A 20,850-nucleotide genomic window follows, 5' to 3' on the forward strand; every position below is an offset into this window, starting at 1 on the left:
CTTTCTTCCTTTCTGTCTGCTCGCCCTCTTTTTCTCTCTCCATTTTTTCCTTCCTCCCTTCTCCATTCCCAGCTGTTTTTGGAGCACACGAGCACGAAGGAAGTTCTCCACCAATTGTTTCGGTCCTGAGAGGAGCTCCGCAGTTGGACCCCTCCCCCTTTCTGTCTCACTCCCCTTTCCCTCCTGCTACTCTTTTCCTCTCTCACCCTCTCTCTCTCTCTCTCTCCCCTCCCCTTGTTGTGACAGAGCACACCTGCTTGATCTTGGCTGCATGCGCTCCGAGTCCAATTACCCCATAGGCCCTCTCAGCCACTTCACAGTCTCATCCCCCTGCTCGACTGGATTTTGGGAGTCAAGCTCATCTCAACCACTCTCTTTGCCTAGCTTCCACTGAGAACAGGTAGGTTAAGCTTTTAACTCTGATAAAGGATGAAAATCTGAGAATGAATGAGGGATCTTAGCTCAAGAACAACGACTTAGGCTTGACTGTGAACAGATTTGTTTAGTTTGAGAATAGTTTTGAGATAACTCTTCAGAATTTTGTATCATTTAATGGCTTGCTTACACATATAGGGATGAATTAGGAACATCTCTTTATCCATTATATAAAACTGACATTATTTGCTGACGATGTTATTTTCTAAACATGTGTCTACATGTGAGGCAAAGTGGGTTTAAGTGTGCCTCCTTTCATACTTAATTTTGCATCTGTGTGCATGTGTGTGTTGTATATATTCCAGATTTGTTGCCAAGCCTTGTTCCCACAGCACTGTTGGCTTTGTGATGAGACTTTAATCATTCCCAGTCCAATCTCCATACAGCTCTGAAAGCAGCGACTAGGGAAGGGGGTGTGGTAGTGCTGTTGATACCAGTACCTCGCTCGTCTGCCAAAAATGTATTATTTTTTTCCCCGTATTTGATCTCCAAAGTAACCACCAGTGAGGACTGTCTGAAGTTCTCTCACTTTACAGTTTTAACTTGCATTTCTAATTTGTTGGTTTTTGTGGCAGCTGACCAGAGAAGTGTTTGGCCACTTATTTGTTGACTGTTTAGATGTAACCCATATGTCAGGGGATTATTCAAATGTGTTGTATTTTTACATGGCAATAGAATCAGATTTGCAATGCTTATGGAAGGACTTAAGAGAGGAAAAGGGAGAAAACTTGGGCTTTCTTCCTCCTTAACTTGGTTAATTCTTTTTGTCATTATTTGCTAACGTCAGTGGAAAAGATTCTGATTTGTTGCATTCATTTTTCCCTCTCCCTCTCTCTTTGTTTAGCTTTCTTTTTCTCTCTTTTTTTCCTTCCCCTGTGGCGTATTGGCCAGTCTACAAGTAAATGAGTGGAGAAAAAAAGTTGAAACGACAACAATGAGGATTTCTTTGTGTTTATTCAGCCCATTACTGCATGTCAAGATGTTGATTGGAAAGGTTGTTTCTGGTGCTTCTCACACTTTCCATTTCAGTGACTCATTTCAGGCCATTTTAACCCCAATCCCTTATCTGTCTGCTCAGTGAGCCTGTTTCCTTTCAGTACATACCTCCTCTGTCCGCCGTGGCATTTGCAACTGTGTTTTCACAGAAGCAGAGCAGCGCCCAAATTGCTAGGGGCAACTTAAAGTGAGAAGAGGAGATGAAAAAGGAGGAGATGAAAAAAACCCTTTACCTGGCAACACACAGCACCATTAATCCTGTAATGGTACAGCTTCCTCTATCAAAGAGGTCTGAAGATTTCCCGGCAAGCCACCACACAACTCTGAGCTAACTCATTACATCCTTTCTTTGCCAGCAGGGAAAAAAACTTAATAAGGCTCAGCTGCACTGAATGACACTCAATGGAATGGAGTAAAACTGAGGAAAACTTAGAAACAACACAGAAAGAAAAATGTCACTTAGAATAGAATCGAAGCCAAAAAGAGGCATACACATTGTGCTAAAATACACCCAGAGCAATAAAAGTTCTCCTCCAGATCATAGTTTCTTGGGCTAAGCAGCTGTTTAAAGTTTGAACCAGAAACCAGAAATACCAGATTTTAAACTAAAAGCTGGACGGCATTTTTTTTTTCCATTTGGAATTCAATTGTTTGGGTCAAAAAAAGGAAAAGAACAATGGAACTTGAATGGACATCAGCTTTGAAGTATTTTCCCCCTGTTTGTGTTGGAATACCAGAAAGTTCCACATGTCAGTCCTTCTGGCCAAAGTTAAGGGGTCAGACAGAGAAAGAAAATACCAAAAGCTATGAGAGAAAGGCTTGGGAAGGAAGGAAGAGAGCACAAAATGGGAGGAGGAGATGGAAAGAGAAGAAAGGTGGAGAAGGTTGGGCAGTTTGTCCACGTCTGTACAGCACAGACGTTTGATAATGGGACTGAGGCTGATGGCAGGTTGACAGCTCTTCACATGGAACAGCTGAAATGTGGTTTAACCACTCACTGGCTTTCTCATACTTTGATTCCAAACGCCAGGCAAGGTTTTAAGACCCAAGAAGTTCTTTCAGTTATATTTTTTAGTCTGAAACTTTTAGTTTCTCTATGAAGAAACTACTTTAAATCATAGTGGTGAAAAACCCTTGGGTTTTTCTTGGAGCCTAAAACATCCCATCATGCAGATATACACGGAAGGAAAGACTGATTTGGCTTTACTCATATTAATTTTAGAGAACTCGTTGACACTGACATTGTTTGTTGGCAGTGTCTGTGCATATTTTTGGATGTTCATGTTCTCCCTCCCAAAATCCCCCAAATATGTATCAGAAATTCGTTGACTGTAATGACCACTGACTTGTTGGGTAAGTGCTGAATTAAAAGTTCTCAGTAATTTTATCATAGTCATCAATCAAACGTATGTGTTTGTGCAATCATGTGGGAGGGGGAAACATATTCATTTGCTGATAGGTTAAAGGGGCCACATGTGTTTTAAATGTCCTGTGGCCTTGTAAATACCTTCCAGTGATTCATGGCCTGCAGACACTCTGCTAAGTCAGGAGCAGGCCTGTGGAGAGTTAAGAGGAGAGGAGCGAGGTAGCAGACAAGGGTCGAGAGTGGCAGTTAGCGTCTGCTTTATGGTGATTGGTTCATCATGGTTTGATTTGTTCAAATTAAAGCACTGTGGTGTTTAAAGCTCGAATCTGTTTCTGTTCTGCTGTTGCACTTTGGTCGATCGAAAGTGACGAAGCATAGAAGGGAAAATTGCTTTACTCCCTCTTGCAGGCTCTGTTTCCTGTCTGGGATTCATTAGTAATGCTGAGGCCAGTTTTGGGGGAGAGTGGAGGGAGGGAAGGGAGATGAGACAAAAGTTGAAGACAGGAGAACTGACAAGGATGCCACCGCCACAGGAAATGTCAAACCCTCCCTCCCCCTTTTTTTCATCAGACATGAACTGATGAATCCCAGGTTTCAGATACGTAAGAAAATATTGTTAAATGGTAACCTTATCGATTAAAGCTTTTCACAGCTGCCCGAGCTTTCACATTGTTATACCTAGTTTGATTCTTTGGTCAATGCTTTGAGAAGCCTTTGATGATCACTGGAAGCCCTTTCAAAGTCTTTGGAAGTCGTTAAACCATCAGTTGTCTCAGTGCAGTAAGATACGACGATTAAAAATTGCTACTACACCAGTATCTTGATCCAAGTGTGTTTTAAATCTCAGTATAAAGCCAAACATATTTCTCAAGTTAGGTTCCAATGACTGGCTATATATCACTTCTGCACATGCTAATGTTTGTTCTACTGATGATGACATTTTTTGCAGCCCTGTTTCTCAAACATGCATTTGTTTTTTAAAGTGCAAGTGTTTGCTTCATAGCTCAATAACAGGAAACCTTTTGTCTAGCAGCTTTTGCCAATTAGTTTCTGTCCACTTTTTGTCAACAAAGAATTTCTCATTGTCACCTTCCAAGCTGGCATACAGCCACACCATCAACAATATTCGTCATGTTCCTCGAATAAAGCCACTCTGACCTGAAAGCTCAAACAGGGAGGTTTGGAAGATGTTTTAATGCGGTTACTATTTGTTCACACTTTCATGTACGTTTAATTTGAAATGTAATTTGGAGATTTTACAAACATTAAATCACTAAAAAAATATATTAAAGTTGGGTTTTTTTGTTTTTATTTTAATAGAAATAAAAGATGTTTTCTGCATTTTAGGAACAAAATGATAAAATTTTCTAGTGTTATGTTTGTATCTCCAGCTTGGTGGCGTCCTCTGTAAAACTGGAAGTGATAAAGTGAATCACATTTATCCTGTAACAGAAAGCTGTATCTTCTTAGAGGGAATTAGAAATGCTAACACTAGCGTGATCTGGAGTTTTGCAGGGTCAAGTCATGTTCCTGCATGCTGTTCAGGGCTGACAGCCCTTTGGGTTGTTTGAGAAGCCATATTTCAGATTCGCAGGCCAATCCTTCGGGGCCTGTAGATGCATCTGAGCAGGCTGGTAATTAAGGAACCAATGCCTGGGGTGCAGCAGGTTTAATTTTAACTTTTTCATTGTGTCTGTGGGTTTTTAGAGCAAACATTAATGCTTACAGAAAGACTTTGGGTGACCAAAATTTTTAGTTACTAGTTACTAGTTTATAAATTTCTACACCTCTTGATCCAAAAACGCCTAACTTAATAATGCTAATACCACTTAAAGTTTTTTCTGAAGCTATGGTTCCAATTTCTTAGTTAACGTCCCAAACAACAATCTCTGTCTGAAAAGCTTTTAGTTTTAGTTTTCTTGGGTTTGTTTCAAATAATTTTACTCTCATCATCAGCAACTCCTAAATCTGAATATAACTCATGAAGTAGTAAGCAGTAAGCTTTGTGTTTGCAGTATTGCTGCAGCGGTTAAAGGCTAACAGAGCTCAGTTTGAGATTGCTCTCATCTCGTTCTTCCTTTTGCATGTCTGGCTTCCATTAAAAGATGTGTTTATGGACACCGTCTGACAGATTGATGGCAGGGAAACTGAAATTCTTCACCAGTGAGCATGTTCATGTATATCTAGTTGTGTGTTTTTGCCCAGAGGTCAAAGCAGACAGATAAGGTTCAGTAGTCCTTGGTTATGTGTGCCCATTTCTGTTCTGTTCTGTTAAACAAACCTGGTTTTGCTGATTAATTTGAGTTTTCAGCCTCTGAAATGTGCCAGATGTAAGGAGTTTACAATATCAGTAGTTCACTGAAAAGATTTGCAAAGTGGCTTCAAATAGTTAAACTATAATGCTTTAGCAAATGAATTATCATGCAAAACAGGTCCATCCAATTTGACATAGATACTTTGTTATAGATACTGTGTCAACAGCACAACATGATGTTGGTTATAGTTATTTTGGTACCGTATGATCTGGCATCCACTGGCTCATAATACTCATAATACTGGCCTACGAGTGCCTTACATCCCAAAATCCAACAAAATAAAAGAACACTGCATTCAGTTTCATAGACGAGGTTTTTATTGGATTGAATTTTCTGCTTTGATTAGATATGAGAGCCTAACACAGCCAAGATTACGCAGCCCTTGGAAGACTGGAACAACTTGTCCTCTGGATCAGATGTTTGCTGAGACCAGAGCTTTTTCATTCAACACATTCAAGTAAAACAAATGCAACATGTTTTTAAAGCACAGAAAGTTGAATCTGGACATCAAACACATGATCATGTGACACAATTCCAGTTTCTCATTTCCAACCTATAGAATCAGCTGCTTTGTTTTGGGGGGGTTTCTGGTTTTTGCACTTCATAGCAAAACAAGGAAAGTTAAGAGGCAGAAACGAACCTATCGAACTTGATTCCCCTCTGAATGGATGTGATTTCAAGCTTGGTCACACTGTATGCAAGCACTGTAACCACTGAAGCTGTACAGTGTGTCAAATCGGTGGCTGTTTTGTGGACAGAGACTATAATTACGGCTCATGTTGAGAGTCACTTTGAGCCGTGATCCCCATGACCCGACACAACCTTAACCAGGATTTGCACTACGTCAGCACTCACTTTCACTCCCATTCTCACAAACACGCTCTTAAAAGCTTACAAAATAGTTTAAGCAAAAGTCTAGTATTTTCACTGTGACATGCTTAATAATAGAGTAGAAAAAATACTACAGTACAAAAAACCAACACAGGCACCTGTGTTAACACACATTAAAACAAACTTTTTGTTTCATCCACACTTGAGAAGACCTTAACATGAACCCAGTCACACACAAAAAACTCAATAAAATAAACATATGGGCCACTAACATCCTATGTGTGCTCAGAGGCCATATAAGCAACCTCGGAGTCGCTTTTAACCCTGGCCAGCTGATGGTTTTTGTTAAGTTTCATCATCCTGGTCATGATGCTCAGGTCAAGGTCGGCTGCAGACCAGCAGCTCCAAAATTGTTTGTTAGCAGCTGTGGCTCAAAAGCGCCCTTCAATTATTGTGGCACCACGAGGGAAGGAGGACCGTTTGGCTTTAAGGATGACAAGCAGATTGCTGGGTCTTTGAGACTCTGCATGCATGTGTGTGTGTGTGAGGTTATCTTTAGAAATAGAAAAAAAAGGAAGTAGGATTCTCCCAGCGACTCCACTTGTACTGTAGATATAGACCCATACAGAAGATGAAATGTTCGACAAGCAAACGATCGTTATAACTCATTAAATATGATATACAGCTGCTACCATGAAATTTCTTGTCATGCATCTTCTTTGAATTACTGTAAAAACGCAAGCAGCTGTTAGCTAAAATGGTTATTTAATAAAAGAAACAGGTGCAAAAAATATGAAACATGCTTAATGAAAAGGTAAAAATGAATGGAAAATGAGCCTGTAGAGGTAATCCAGGACTTCTTTGATGCTACATACTGGAACCAGAGTACTTGGTTCACCTCATGGACAGGACATTAACAGTTTTGCTGGCAGCATCACAGAACACATTCAATTTTGTGACCACACTATCTCCCCAAACAGGATTTCATGTTGATTTATGAACAATCCTTTGGTCATTGAAAGAAATGCTTAATGAAAAGATGAAGTCTTCATGTCTAGGGATAGGGTGGAGCTGAAGGTTAAGTTGAAAATGTAAGCGTTCATAGAGGAGGGAACTCAGAAACTCTGCCAAAGCACAACAGACAGACGACCAGTGGGCAGGCTGGAGAAAGCAAATGTCTTGGCCCACTTGATGCTGCTCATGAAAACATCTCTTGACCCTCTGTAGTTTGCATATAGACCAAATCTGGGAATGGATCATGCAGACATCTGCAGTATGTGCTGCAGAAAGCATACTCTCATCTAGATAGCAACAGGATCACCTTCTTTGATTTTCCAAGTGAATTTATCATGAGAAGATACAGGAAATGTCGGTAGACTATCTGACAGGCAGGACTCGGTGTGAGTTTGGGTAGTGCTCTGTCTGAATTGGTATGAAAGAGACTATATTGTCTCCTGTTCCTGTTCACCTTATACACCTCATAATTTCAGCAAAGTTTGCAATACAACCTACAGAAATACTGACAATTCTGCAGTGGTTTGCTGTATTGGTGATACAGGAGGAGAAGCATGGAGCACTACTGGATGTTTTTTCTAGAGTGGACTGGGAGGTATCATCGTGTGAATATGAAAGGCTACGTGGGCCATGTTTATGCTGGGATAGGATGTTGATATGGTGTAGGTGTAAAGGTACCCAGGAATCCACATGGATTACACAAAGGCTCTATGTAAGAAGGGGATAAGTGGATGATTTTCTTTTATAGACTGAAAATTAGGTGCCAAAAGGACAGATAAAGGAAATCTTTCATTTCATTTGTATTGTATATCTCATTCTATAAATGTTTAAATGTTAAGCCTTCTCTAGTTCCAGCAGTAACAGTAGAAATGCAAACTTGACCATGGTCACAATAAGGCTGACACTTGGATTGTAACAATGTAAAAGAAAATAAAAAAAAATATGAAAATAAAAATATATTATTTTATATGATTGTTATTTTTAACAGTATCTATAAGGGAACCCTCAGTCGGATGACCCTCACTAATCTCTTTAAACTAAAGGGGTTTTTACTTCTACATTTCTTATTCTTTTTCTTATAAACTGCATTCTTTTGTCTACTTTTGACTTATTGCAGCATTCAACAGCATCCAATTCAACAGAATTTGGTATTTTCTAAACTTATTTTCTAAACTAAAAGACTATATTCAAAGTGTATCCACCCAAAACCTTCTGTGTCATTTCAGGCTCCCTACTATCAGCACCATGAGGTCTGCCTGTCTCTCTCTGCTCCTGGTCACCGCCTGCTGGGCTCTGCCCTTTCGCCAGTCTGGCTTCTTAGACTTCATGATGGATGAGGGGTCAGGGGACCCTGTTACTCAGCCCCCATTGCCCCCCGTGGAGGGCCCTAAATGCCCCTTCAGATGCCAGTGCCACTTGCGTGTGATCCAGTGCTCTGACCTTGGTAAGGCAATACACTTCCCAGTGATGGTTTATATGGTTGTGTAGACTTGTTTTCTAGCACTGATTAAACAATATGAGAATTATCCATGGTTAAAGTCCAAAATCTGCAGGTTTCAGTATATATAGACAAACAGAACTCCATCACCTGTAAAGATATGCTTTGCATGTTTCTTTTGGGTTTGCTTGAGCACAGCTAACATCTATTTTAGGGCCTAATTCCTAAACATTTGTGAGAAGAAATGTTTTCTTCATTCAGTCCTTCATTTGCAGTCCTGTTCTAGACTCAGCTTGTTCCACTGTACCATTCATGGCATTACATTTTTTAACTCTTTTCCCCCTCAGACACCTACTAGGGGTAACCATAGCTTCTCTTTTCTGTCATATTTCCTGCTTCCTAAAAAAAAGATTGGGTGTGCATCAGGTAGTGATGGTTATTTCTCCCTGTACAGTTCACTAGGGCTACCCTATTAGTTGCCAAACCACATCTTAATTCATATATAGAGGTGTGAAAACTCATCATTAAGGGTACTGGAGCGATCACCAAATGTTCTTTATGGGGGAAGGAGTTAAGAGCCTGAAAGAAGTTGCTTCCTCGCTCCACCCAAACCCAAAGGGTCATTGGAAGGGTGTATTGTGTTACTCATTCTTGCACAGTTCTCCAGAGAACTTGTTTTGATACATTAAATGCTTCCAGATGCTGCAAGTCTTATTTCATTTCCAGTAACAACAAGATTATCTTCTTTTTCTGGATAACAGCTTTTCTTTAATCGCAGCGGAGATTAAAGGTTAACTTGGACTTCATAAATATATTCTAGTACCTTAAATTAACCAAAAAGTGCTTCTATAAGTTTACATGGTTTATTTACCAAGGTTAGAACTACTATTAGTTGGGTTTTCCATTCATCACACTCACAACAATTTACTCAATAGTCATCTTCTTTGTTTGGACCTCATCTGCCATGTTTGTCTAATCTCATGTATGGCATACACAAAAGGTTCAGTCATCTTTCAGAATCCAACACACAAAAGTCCCTGACCTCATTTATATTTGGTTATTATGTAAAAGTGCTTGACTAGGCAGTTTGGTTTGACAATTCTTTGGCCCTGTTTTTGTTTGGAAAGTATGAGCTTCAAGGAGGAGGAGGACAGGGAGGAGTGTCACTAATGGAGGATACCAGGATGAGGAGTAGACAGACATCGCTTAAACAAACAAAAGATGTTTCAGATTCTGGAAAAGAAGCATAAGGAGACAGGCAAACAAATACGAGCAGGTGACTCAAACGGTTAAGGGACAGACAGGCAGTCACAAACACAGAGACCAGTTCCATTATGTCATTACTCCAAGAGGGGCAGTGAGCAGCAGCACTTTCCCCAAAGATGCAACTCTAGTCTCCACTCTTGTATCAGCACTATTTTCCAGAACCCCCATCTGCTCCGCAGATCTGCTGGCACATCCACAATAGACATTCAAATGCTCAGATACACACAGGAATAAACATTGCATGTGTTTGGACACACACAAGTCTGGCCATAAAATGTCTGAAAGAACTCAGAGATTTGGATTTTTCTCAGTGAGGCTGATTGCTGCTGGCACGATGACAGTTAAAACATTCGGGGGGAAAACCGGTGTAAGGGTCAAAAGTTGTGATTATATCTGTGAGATAGAGGTTTTGCTGACAGGCTGCAGAACAGCTTTTCTTTTTCCATTACAAGTAATAAAATGGCGCAATCCCCCATTAAACCTGTGAAGCTAATTGTCTTTTAAAAAATATATGATGGTATAAAGTGAGCAACCTGAGCATCATACCCTTCTGAACAACCCAAAAAAGTCCCAAACTTCCCAAGAGCCATTTGGTTCTGTGACAACTCATCCTTCCCAGACACAGTTCCAGAAAACGACAGGAAATTTCATAAATAGTGCCATTAATTCTTTGTAAGGCTCCAAATTAGTCCAGTCTACTCCAAAGCAATCATGCACTTGAGATTGTAATCACTCTGATATAAAACTGAGTGATGAGTGAAGTGAGGACAAGACTCGAAGCCCAGTTTTTTCTTGCTCATTTCCCGATTGCTAACAGATGAAAACTAAGAAATGAAACATTCAGTTAATTTATGCTGTAATTTTAAACATTTTTTAACATTACACATTTGCTTTTGTGTAATGAGGCGTTTTTCTTTCAAGCTTTGCATTCGCAGTACATTTGACAGCTTGGCTACAGTTCTTTAACCACATGAGGTTAACTTAAAGTCTCCAGTCACACAGGCTTAGAGAAAGATCAGAGACCCTCCAGTAACCACCTGCTCCTAGGGGAAAATGTTTATTCCCAAGCTAGTTGACCAAAACGTCCTTGTTTTGTCACTTGCTTTGGTCGCTAGCATATTGGTGCACTCATAGTATGAATGGAGGTAATAAAGTTGTCTACTGGCCAGCTACTGTCCAAGCTGTAGTGAAACTGTGAAAACTAACCAGAAATGAAGACCGTTTGCCTTCAAAGTTAAAGCTTTAACTTTTGAAATGTTTTGGCTGCAGTGCCGAGGCTCAGATTTTATTTTTAAGGCAGCTAGGCAGCGAGTATTTGCAGACCAACATGAAAAACTACAGACAACCACGCCAACTGATTTCACCCATGAGAAAGCCAGCAACCTTCAGGAATCACTACTAACCAGTCCAGGGATACAGATTTGTCCCTAGCAACCAGTGATTGTATCACATACCAAAGGGCAGACAGCTCTCCAACAAAGAGTGCATGACATCACATGGAGAACATTAATTAATCCAAACTTCGTGTCCAGAAAACAACGCATTTGTTGGGCCTTATGGAGTTCATATTCAGGTCATTTATGGCTCAACTACTTTGAATCGCATCAGATTGCATGATTATTGCACAACACCCTTTATCTTGAATGTTTTTGAGTTTCTTGCGAGATTTTTTTTTCCACACATGAGATGTCAAATCATTATTCACACTCAAATAGAAAACATTTCTTTTTAGTCAAGTTTTAAGTTAAATATTTGATTAAATTAATTTGACACTCGTATTATGATAAATGAATCTGCAGATGAAACATGCCGTCATAAAACCATGTATTTTGCTGGATAGTCAGCACCACATGTTCCACCCATTTTTCTTCTAAACCTCCAGTTACATGGAGTACTTATTAAGCTGTATTTGTCACCAGATAGTTGACTGTAAATTGTAATAAATAGTGTCTAGTTGAGGCAGATGACAGATGTTGGAAACTAGGTTAAGGCCATATTTTTCAGCAGTTCTCATTTGCCTGACATATTAATATATATGCTGTATTTTTTTTTGCTTCTATTAGAAACCACAAACACATCCTTTTGAAAGTTTTTCCAGCTGGCTTTCTACAAAATTGTTGCTTTTACAATAGAAAAGCGTTTCAGGCCCATGGAAGCAGAGATATTTTGACTTCTTAGAAAGGAATAATAAAAGGTGTGTGTGTAAGACTAGAGCTATACAGTGCAGTGCTGTAATGATGACCACAAACTGCTGTGTTAATGTGTCATGCACTGCCAAGTTGGAAAAGCTGACAGAAAAACAAACCAGCAGGAAATAATGTTTGGGTGAGCCAAACAGAAGTAGTCACAAGTTATTGAGCCAAAATTTGTCAAGACAAACGTATGGAGTGGAGAAACAGAGTGCAACCTTTTTTGTCGCCGTATGTTTTTTGTATCACCACAGAAGCATAAAAATCTCCTAGGTGTCTTCATTCAACTTTTTTGAAAACTGTCTTTCACATCAAATGCCTTTTTTTTAATTTGCTCATGACGTGCCGCTCTAAAGTCCAAGCAAAAGGATTTCATGTGACCGCAGTGTCCAGGTATGCGGTTGCATTAATGCCAAAGGAAATTTGTTTCAAGGTCCATTTCCACCATGTGTGCCTCGCAGCACATCAAATAGTTTTTCTGTCCCTTTGGAATATCTGTTCTTAAGATCTTAAAGTCAAAGCACCGTCCTGTAATGTTAGATATTCCCAAGCCAGTATTCAACAGACATCATGGAGAGGCTTTATTCAGTAACACTGCAAGGCACAAAAATTTTACTCAATCAGCCAGACAAACACACAACAGTTATCACATGTGGATTTGTAAGTTTAAAGGAACTAAAAATGAAATGTGTGAAATTGTGAAAAATTAGTTTTTCTTGGCTGTTCAAATTAAAAACAAATCATCAAATCAGCTACACCTGTTTTTGTTTATTGCTTTGAAACATCGAAATAAGCTTTTCGAATCATCCACACTATCAAAAAAAAACTGAGTGATGCTCAAAAAAAACCAATTTAAAAATCCACACGTTACCTGACAAAAAAAAAATCCTCCTTCCCAGGATGAAGACAAGTAACTCAAGACATCAAATTCAAACATCTGCGTCCAAACTGTCTTTCCTGCAGCTCATGCTGAGCACACGTCGCCTCTGGCAACAGCACAAAGTTCCACAAATACACACTACACATTTTCACACAGTCGGACAAAGGCGGACAGAAACCAGGGAAGAATAGCGGGTAACCGTTTTGTATCCATTTCCTCTTGGGGTCAGAGTGTGGTTAACCTCTCAGCACCTGAACCACCACTGTCACCGCCTTACTTCAAACTCCACCATCCATCATTCTGATGGATTTATTGCACTTGTATGCTGCTGACTGTCATAACCACACATGCAGTTAATCAGGTTCTTATTGAAATCGCCTCCTTTAGGCCTGAAGGCTGTCCCTGAGGATATTCCAGATGACACCACCCTGCTGGACCTGCAGAACAACAAGATCACTGAGATCAAGGAAAATGACTTCAAGAACCTTAAAGGACTACACGTAAGAAATCATTCGCTTTCACAGGGTCGCGTGACCATGAACCATTTGTTATTCCCAACATTATATAATGTCTGAAGTTATGTAACTATAAAACTCACCACAGCTGTCTTTCAACATAAAACTTGATTATCCACACTGGGAAACATCTTGTCCATCCATCCATCCATTTGCTTCCGCCTATCCCAGCTGTCTTAGGGCGAGAGGCGGGGTACACCCTGGACAGGTCGCCAGTCTGTCACAGGGCTAACACACAGACAGACAACCATTCGCACTCACATTCACTCCCGCATTCACACCTATGGGCAATTTGGATTAATCAATTAACCTAACCCCACAAACTGCATGTCTTTGGACGGTGGGAGGAAGCCGGAGTCTTGTATTAAATCAATTTTTTGATGTTGGATAGATCCTCCACCTCCATAAAGCACCACCTCCATTTCCCTATACAAATAGTAAATACCACGACTGCCCCTCTCACAGTCCCCCAGTCCATGGGGGCCTTACACCTCTGAACTCTCATAGCTTTCCTTCTCGCAATAAATGCCTCAGTCTGACAGCCAGAGCTGTTTCCAATGTAATGTAACTGGCCTCACAAGGGGATTGGTCCACATACCACATATTGCTTCATGTCTGCTCCAAGAGAGGGCAACAGCAGGAGTGAGATTCCTCTGAAAATGCATTAGGAATAACACCCACCACCACAACATCTGCTGGGTTCAAAATATCTTTTGTTTTTGTTGCGGTTTTATTCGGAAAGTACGATTTCTTTCACAGTCCTATGGTGCATATAGCCATGAAAGTTTCTCAGTGGAAAAACTAGAAGCCACCAAGGTGTAAAGTTTCAAATAAATGTTCAAATTCCATATAAATAAATATCAAACAGTGATCTGGATGTGAAACACTGCTGCTGTATTTTCTAGACTGAAATGTTGCTGTTAATGCCTTGAACTCATCATTTCATGCATTTTTTAATTAACTTTAACACTATTATAGACACTAGGCAGCAATAAAAACATTTTACAGTCAAGAGTATCATCTTATTTCCCTTGTATTCCCTCTTACAGGCTCTGATCCTCGTGAACAACAAACTCACTATCATCCACCCCAAGGCCTTCAGCCCTCTGACCAAGCTGCAGCGCCTGTACCTGTCAAAGAACTTGCTAAAGGAAATGCCGGCTAACATGCCAAAGAGCCTGCAGGAGCTTCGCATCCATGAGAATGAGATCACCAAGATTAAAAAGGCCTCTTTCCAGGGCATGTCCCATGTCATCGTCATGGGTATAAAAATTTACTGATATAGTTACTACATTATATTTATAGATATTCTTTTGCTCTTCCCTTAAGTAATTACATACACAGGAATAGCTAGCAGGTCTGATTTTCATTTGAAAAGAAGCAAACTTGCTCATGTAAACACACCGAGTATGCAGCTGGTGGCTTGACGGCCCCTGGGAAGGTTGATTTAATGTTTTGTGTGTGACCTGTTAATGTATTCTCTATTGTGTCTTAAAATACAACCCCCACTTCTTTTGCTGAAATGTACAGTTTACAAAACAAATGTGCATATTTGGGCAATGAGCTGTACTGCTGTTTATCCATCTAGATTGTTTTGCTATGAGTTGATCCAAATTTTGGAGATAGTGTCTCCATTCTTCTGAATATTCTCTGCAGAAGGATCTGTGCTTTTCCCTTGGCTCGGTTCTAATGTTAGCTGATTGCACGCTTGTGCAAATTTCATACATGAAATCGCAAAGTTGTTCAGCATAGTGAAGCCTACAAGCAAGATAAGACAGAGCCCCTACCATCATACAAATGTAACAAAACTCCCTGCGTTCTCCTAAAATACCAACACATCTGAGCTTACAGTTTTTATAGCTTAGAATTTGGTGTTTAGGTTCAATTATAAATTCTTCTGCTGTAATAATAACAATATCATTATGATTAAAATGTACTGGAACACTAAAAGGCAGGTGTTGTTTATCTTCACTATATTTGCAAGATTAAGGAGATTTTCACTACTGAAATCTCCAAATCTGGGCAACTAACACCAAAACTTGCTGTGAATTGTCCCATTAATTTCCTCCTCACTTTGATAACTCATATCTAACTCTTAAAATCCCCTGTCCCACAAATAAAGTATCAGTGTGTCACTGATTAAACTAAAGCCAGCGTGTGGATTCAATCAGCTGAAATACAGTGAAAGTGGTATGAGAACAATTCTCCGTCTGTGACAAACCAGGAAATCTGGCATGGAGAAAGATGAGTGTGCAAACAGAACTATTCTCTTGCACAACAACAACAAAACGATTTCATTAGTCAGCCCCCGTTGTTCCCGTAACACATCCAGGGAGGAACTAATTTGGGATCCATTTCTCTTTTTTCGTCATGTGTCCTCAATTCCATCTTTTTTTTTTTTTCAGAGCTTGGATCCAATCCTCTGAAAACTGCAGGAATTGAGGCCGGTGCTTTTGCTGACCTGAAAAGGGTGTCTTACATTCGCATTGCAGACACTAACATCACAGAGGTCCCCAAAGGTATTGCTCTCATCTATTACCACAAATAACTCCTAAAAGAAGATTTTTGCATGCGGCTGGAAAAAGAAAAGAAAGAAGGAATACTGCATATTCCTAGACTAGAAATATCCTCTTCTTGCTTTTTTTTCTGTCACAAAAGATTGAAGAAGTCATAGAAGTTGCTACCTCTTAATACCACTTGGTTTTTGATGTGCATCTATTGTCTTGTGGATTCGCAGGTCTGCCCAGCTCTCTCTCTGAGCTTCACCTGGATGGAAACAAAATCACCAAGCTGACAGCTGATAAGCTCAAAGGCCTAAATAGCCTGGCAAAGTAATATGCATATGTTTATCATTTTAAACTGTGATTTCCTTTCCATTTTGAGCTTTGCTTAAAATGCAAATTGAAGAAGTGGTCCCACTTCTTCAATGCAGTATTAACCACTTGCAGCTACATGGCTGTGAGTAGTTGTAGTACTCTGATTTAATGCTTTATACTTAGAAAAAAGGAGAAAAACATGACTATCCAGAGTCCTGAATTTTAAAAAAAATGCAGATGCCCAAATGGATTTAAGAGTAGAGCACTGGCACATATTTACGTGTAAGACGGAAAAAGTTTATTATGGGGTTTGTAATTGAATGATAATTAAGCTGAGGGTGCCTGCAGTCGCTTGCAGACAGGCTGGAGTGCAGTCAGAAGGGAGCCGAGTGAGTGGGCCACTCAATCTCCTATGGTTTGGAGTTGGTTGAGTTTTGCAGAGCTAGGTTTTTCTGCAGTACATAAAGAAGAACAGTCTGGGGAGGTTCACTGGAGACTGAAGTAAGCCTCTTAAGACACGCACTTTTTTCCATTAATCCTAGGTCATCTGAATTTGTCAGCTTCAGCTCTGAATGTACACATTTTGTCCCATTTCTCACATTTCTCTGCAGTCACTTTTGCATCATTGCCGCTCCCTTTAGGCAGCCTTTTTCTGATTGGTTGCCACTCAAAAAGGTTTGGACAGCTGGTGGGCGTGGCTCCTATGAGTGCAGCTCTATTCCTGACATGAGTACTACATCAAGAATATCTGCTATCCCTGATATCATACAGAGCTACCAGACATTTGTACAGCAGGCTGAAGTCTAAGCTTGTGGCTCATAATTTATGATAATGTACCTTTCTGAATGAGTTACCTTTTAGAATTGTGTTTCCACTCTTTGGTTTGGCTTGTTGACCTGGAAAACTAGCTGCAGTGTTACTGTTTAAGCAATTTTCTGTCTGGAAAAACCTAAAGCCTAAACAGTGGTTTCTGGATAATCAAAATAAATGGTTTGCTCATAAATTTGACTAGAACGTGTTTATAAGATCACTGCTCAGATTATGCCAGGGATGGCATACCAAACCAGAACAAAGAACACTTTGATGCAGAAGCTGAGTGAAGAGGAGCATAAGATGCTTTTTGTTTTCCATTCTCTCATAATGAAGTAAGTGAGTGGGAGATTCTGGGCTCTGCAGCAGGTGTGGATATTTTCCTGCATGCGAGTTTCCTCTGGTAAATCGCTCTCACTTCCTTTCAGCTCATTTTATTAGCTATTGAGGACTTTGGAGTGAATGTCACTGGCTTAGTTTGCAATGTACTACTTTTTTCTACTTCCTGATTTTTCTTGCAGGCTGGGTCTGAGCTACAATCAGATCAGCTCTGTGGAAAACGGCACATTGGCTAACACACCCCACCTGCGAGAGCTGCACCTTGACAACAATGCTCTGACCAGCGTTCCTCCTGGCCTGCCCGACCATAAGTACATCCAGGTACATAATCATCTGATTAACGTTAGGATTATGGCACTTCTTGTGTTAACAATCCAGTTTTCAATACACATCTTAATCAAAGGAAGGTTGTTATTGCAACCACTTATTTCCAGCTGTAGTTATGTTTCTCATTCTCTTATGGTTTGATCACACACAGCTCCTTTTCTTTGATGTAAACCATGCTGAAAAAGTTTACTTTGCTGCGTTTTTTCATTTGGGTTGTTTAGGTTAACAATGCTCGATTACAAGTCAGCCAAGGCTTTCATAACTCAAGCCATATGGATTCATTTTTTGTTTGTTTATTGACTGTTGGTAGCTTATACTGATACAATCTGATCTGGAGAGTAGGGGGAAAGTAGACGGGCCATTTAACATTTAGTTTGGCATCTCAAACAGTGGAACTACTGCTTCAATCTTATCTCACAAGGCTCCTTCATTTAAGGTAATTCCCTGAATTTCTCAATAGATCAAAAAGTATTAGATTACAAACTACCTTTTTCTGTGAATGTTGAGCAAACATCCCAGACTTTTGGAAGAAATGAACCAGATTGTTGATATAACTTTCAAAATTTGCAAACTATGCACAGTCTGCACAAATCCTTTACTTCCAGCACAGATTGGGACACTTCCATTCTCTGAGTCAAAAAGGATATTGTGTGATTCATCTGCAATTCCTGTTCCTGGACATCCCACGCAAGTCTGTGGAAAGCCCAAAGTGGCATGGCAATAATTAAATGACGATCAGATACAGTATGAGAAGGAGAAACTTGCAGAGGCAGCAGCAACTGTAAGCATGCTGGAGCACATTAAATAGCACACCCTCTATGAGATTTACCAATAGAATGAGCAGAAATGTATCAGCCGATGTGGACTGATAGAAGTTGCATAACAGAAGGTTTTATTGCAACTGTAAGAATATCTACACTGCAATATTTAAAAAAACAAAGAAAGGTGGACAACAATATTGTTTTTAGTGAAACCAGATGTTTACAAAAGGTGCCACATACAAAGAAATTATTTATAGGAGTCTCTTTCATGCTTTTTGTTCTGTCTTTTGACTTTTCCATTGTATATGATGACATATTTAGCAGGGTGACTCTGAAGTCTGTAATTAACATTATACTAGCAGCTTTGTCATTTTCCTGAGTTCTCCATATTTTTCACACACCACTTGATTGGCATGTATGCAGTCCTTTTCTCCACTGTTTTTAGTTAAACATTCTGAAGAGAGAAGGAAAAACAGCCTGGCTTGATTGTTGCTATCATTCATTTTGAGACATATTATTTTCCTCTTAATCTGCTTTATTCTGGAAAAGCCAAATTATTGCCATGCACGTTCGGTGACCGAATGTTGTTATTATTTTAATCCCTGCTCTAGGTGGTCTACCTTCATGCCAACAAGATTGCTGCTGTGGGAACAGAGGACTTCTGTCCTCCCGGCTTCAACACCAAGAAGGCCATGTACTCTGGCATCAGCCTGTTCAGCAACCCCGTGCCTTACTGGGAAGTTCAGCCAGTCACCTTCCGCTGTGTCTTTGACCGCTCCGCTATCCAGCTCGGCAACTACAGGAAGAAGTAGAGCGTCCTACATGCCACTGCAAGGAAGTGTGTGTTTGTAAATGAGTGTGTGAGAGTTTTGTATGTGTGAGTGTTTGACAACAGCCCCACAACACTGACTCCCTACCAACACTGCCTTTCCACAAATGATGATACAGTTAATTCGCATACTCATTTCAAAACTCTGTGGACCTCAAACACAACATATCAGATTCAATATTCAGCTTCAAGGTTTGTGCAACGATAGTACCCACAGCTTACTGCAAATACTAGCACACTACGGTGACGCTTTTGTGCACAGGGCACATCATTCACGGGACCAGTTACGCAAGCATTAATATTGCATATATGTTCACATAAGTGCTGTAACATATTAATGTGTATAATATGTGCAATTTATTCAGTGGACAACAAATTAAAAGATGAAACCAAACCAAAAAAAAAACCCCAACAACAACAAAAAAATCTCACTCAGTGGAAATCTCAATTTAATCACCTTTTAGACCTGTAGCATTGTATGAATTAGCTGGCCTGTAGAGCAGGCAGCAATGGGTTAACTTGTGTTTTACAATACCTTTAACAACCGGTATACTAGAATGTAGTAGATATTGCCTGTGTACTAGGAATAGACTTCAAAGTGTAATATTACCAAGCTGCATTTCAAGAACACAGAGTGTCTATTTGAATTGTTCTCAATCCAAGTAGAGATAAAAGCAGCAGTGATTTCATTTGCTTTGTGATATCTTGTGCTTCCTTCTATGTTGTTTTAGCTCCGGATCTTTTTATATATTTTCTCCATCACATTCCATCTCCTGTTCTGTTCCAAGTGTGTGCTTCCCATAAAACAAGGTGAAAATAGCTTGTTAAATGTAGAATAAATCATATATGTTTTAAACAGAAGCCATGCCCAAAGATTTATATGCATGCTCTTAATTTTTCCTTTCAACTTGAACCTGATGCTTTCTTTATTGTCGTGTTAATGCGTGTATGTATCTACTTCATGTTTACCTTCCCTTTATTTTTATTTTTTATTCTTTTTGTTGGAAGTTGGAGGGTCTATGTAGACTGACATGCAAGCAGCAACCATATTGGTGTGAATGTTGTATGTATAGATGCTGTATATAAATGCTGTATAAAAACCTCTCATTGCTTAAATGCACAAGCACTTACCATAGCTCAGACTTAATATATCAGCAACAAACGTGTTCCTCTTTTTTTCGGAGCAGGGGCTCCAGCTAAGTTGTCATGAACAAAATAAAAATACTAGTGGAAACAGTAGCAGTTTTCAATGGTTACAATGACCAGAATTAGCATTATTATCTTTGGTGTGAATGGAGAGTTAGCTCCAAGGTCACTGGATAGCACAAATGATCAAGAGAACGTACTAAACACGAGAAGTCTTCACTTACATAGAACATAAATTCACATCAAATTCGAATGCTAACAGGAGGCATGTCATTGAGAGAGAACCGTGGCAAAGACTGGAAATGTGCTTTGAAAGCGCGATGAGTTATCAAATGAAAAACACGTGCACCCAAACACTAAAAATTTCAATTTCATTATTTCAGCTGACTGCATTTCAGAATAAAACCAGACTAATAAGCGATCTAGGTTTAACTATGTTTCACTTTCGATTATTTAAAAGTCATCGATTGCTTTCACTTTTATCGCAGCCTTTATCTGCTCGCGCTAAACATCAATGCTTTCTTGCCATCTGGCAACAGTAAGTGAGTCACACCATCAAAACTGTACTTCTCTACAG

At 39.7% G+C, this 20,850-nt stretch overlaps 1 protein-coding gene across 1 annotated transcript; it reads left to right on the forward strand.

Moving 5' to 3' along the window:
* The first annotated feature begins 219 nt into the window (after positions 1-219).
* Positions 220-20,366, forward strand: dcn (decorin). The gene is made up of 8 exons (XM_006780766.3): positions 220-400; positions 8,184-8,401; positions 13,118-13,230; positions 14,295-14,508; positions 15,651-15,764; positions 15,983-16,076; positions 17,393-17,531; positions 18,910-20,366. The coding sequence occupies exons 2-8, from the start codon at positions 8,203-8,205 to the stop codon at positions 19,108-19,110; spliced, it is 1,074 nt and encodes a 357-aa protein (XP_006780829.1). The 5' UTR covers positions 220-400; positions 8,184-8,202; the 3' UTR covers positions 19,111-20,366.
* Positions 20,367-20,850: the final 484 nt, after the last annotated feature.

This window comes from Neolamprologus brichardi, chromosome 17, assembly GCF_056152115.1.
Source record: "Neolamprologus brichardi isolate AB-2024 chromosome 17, ASM5615211v1, whole genome shotgun sequence".
Taxonomy (NCBI): Eukaryota; Metazoa; Chordata; class Actinopteri; order Cichliformes; family Cichlidae; genus Neolamprologus; species Neolamprologus brichardi.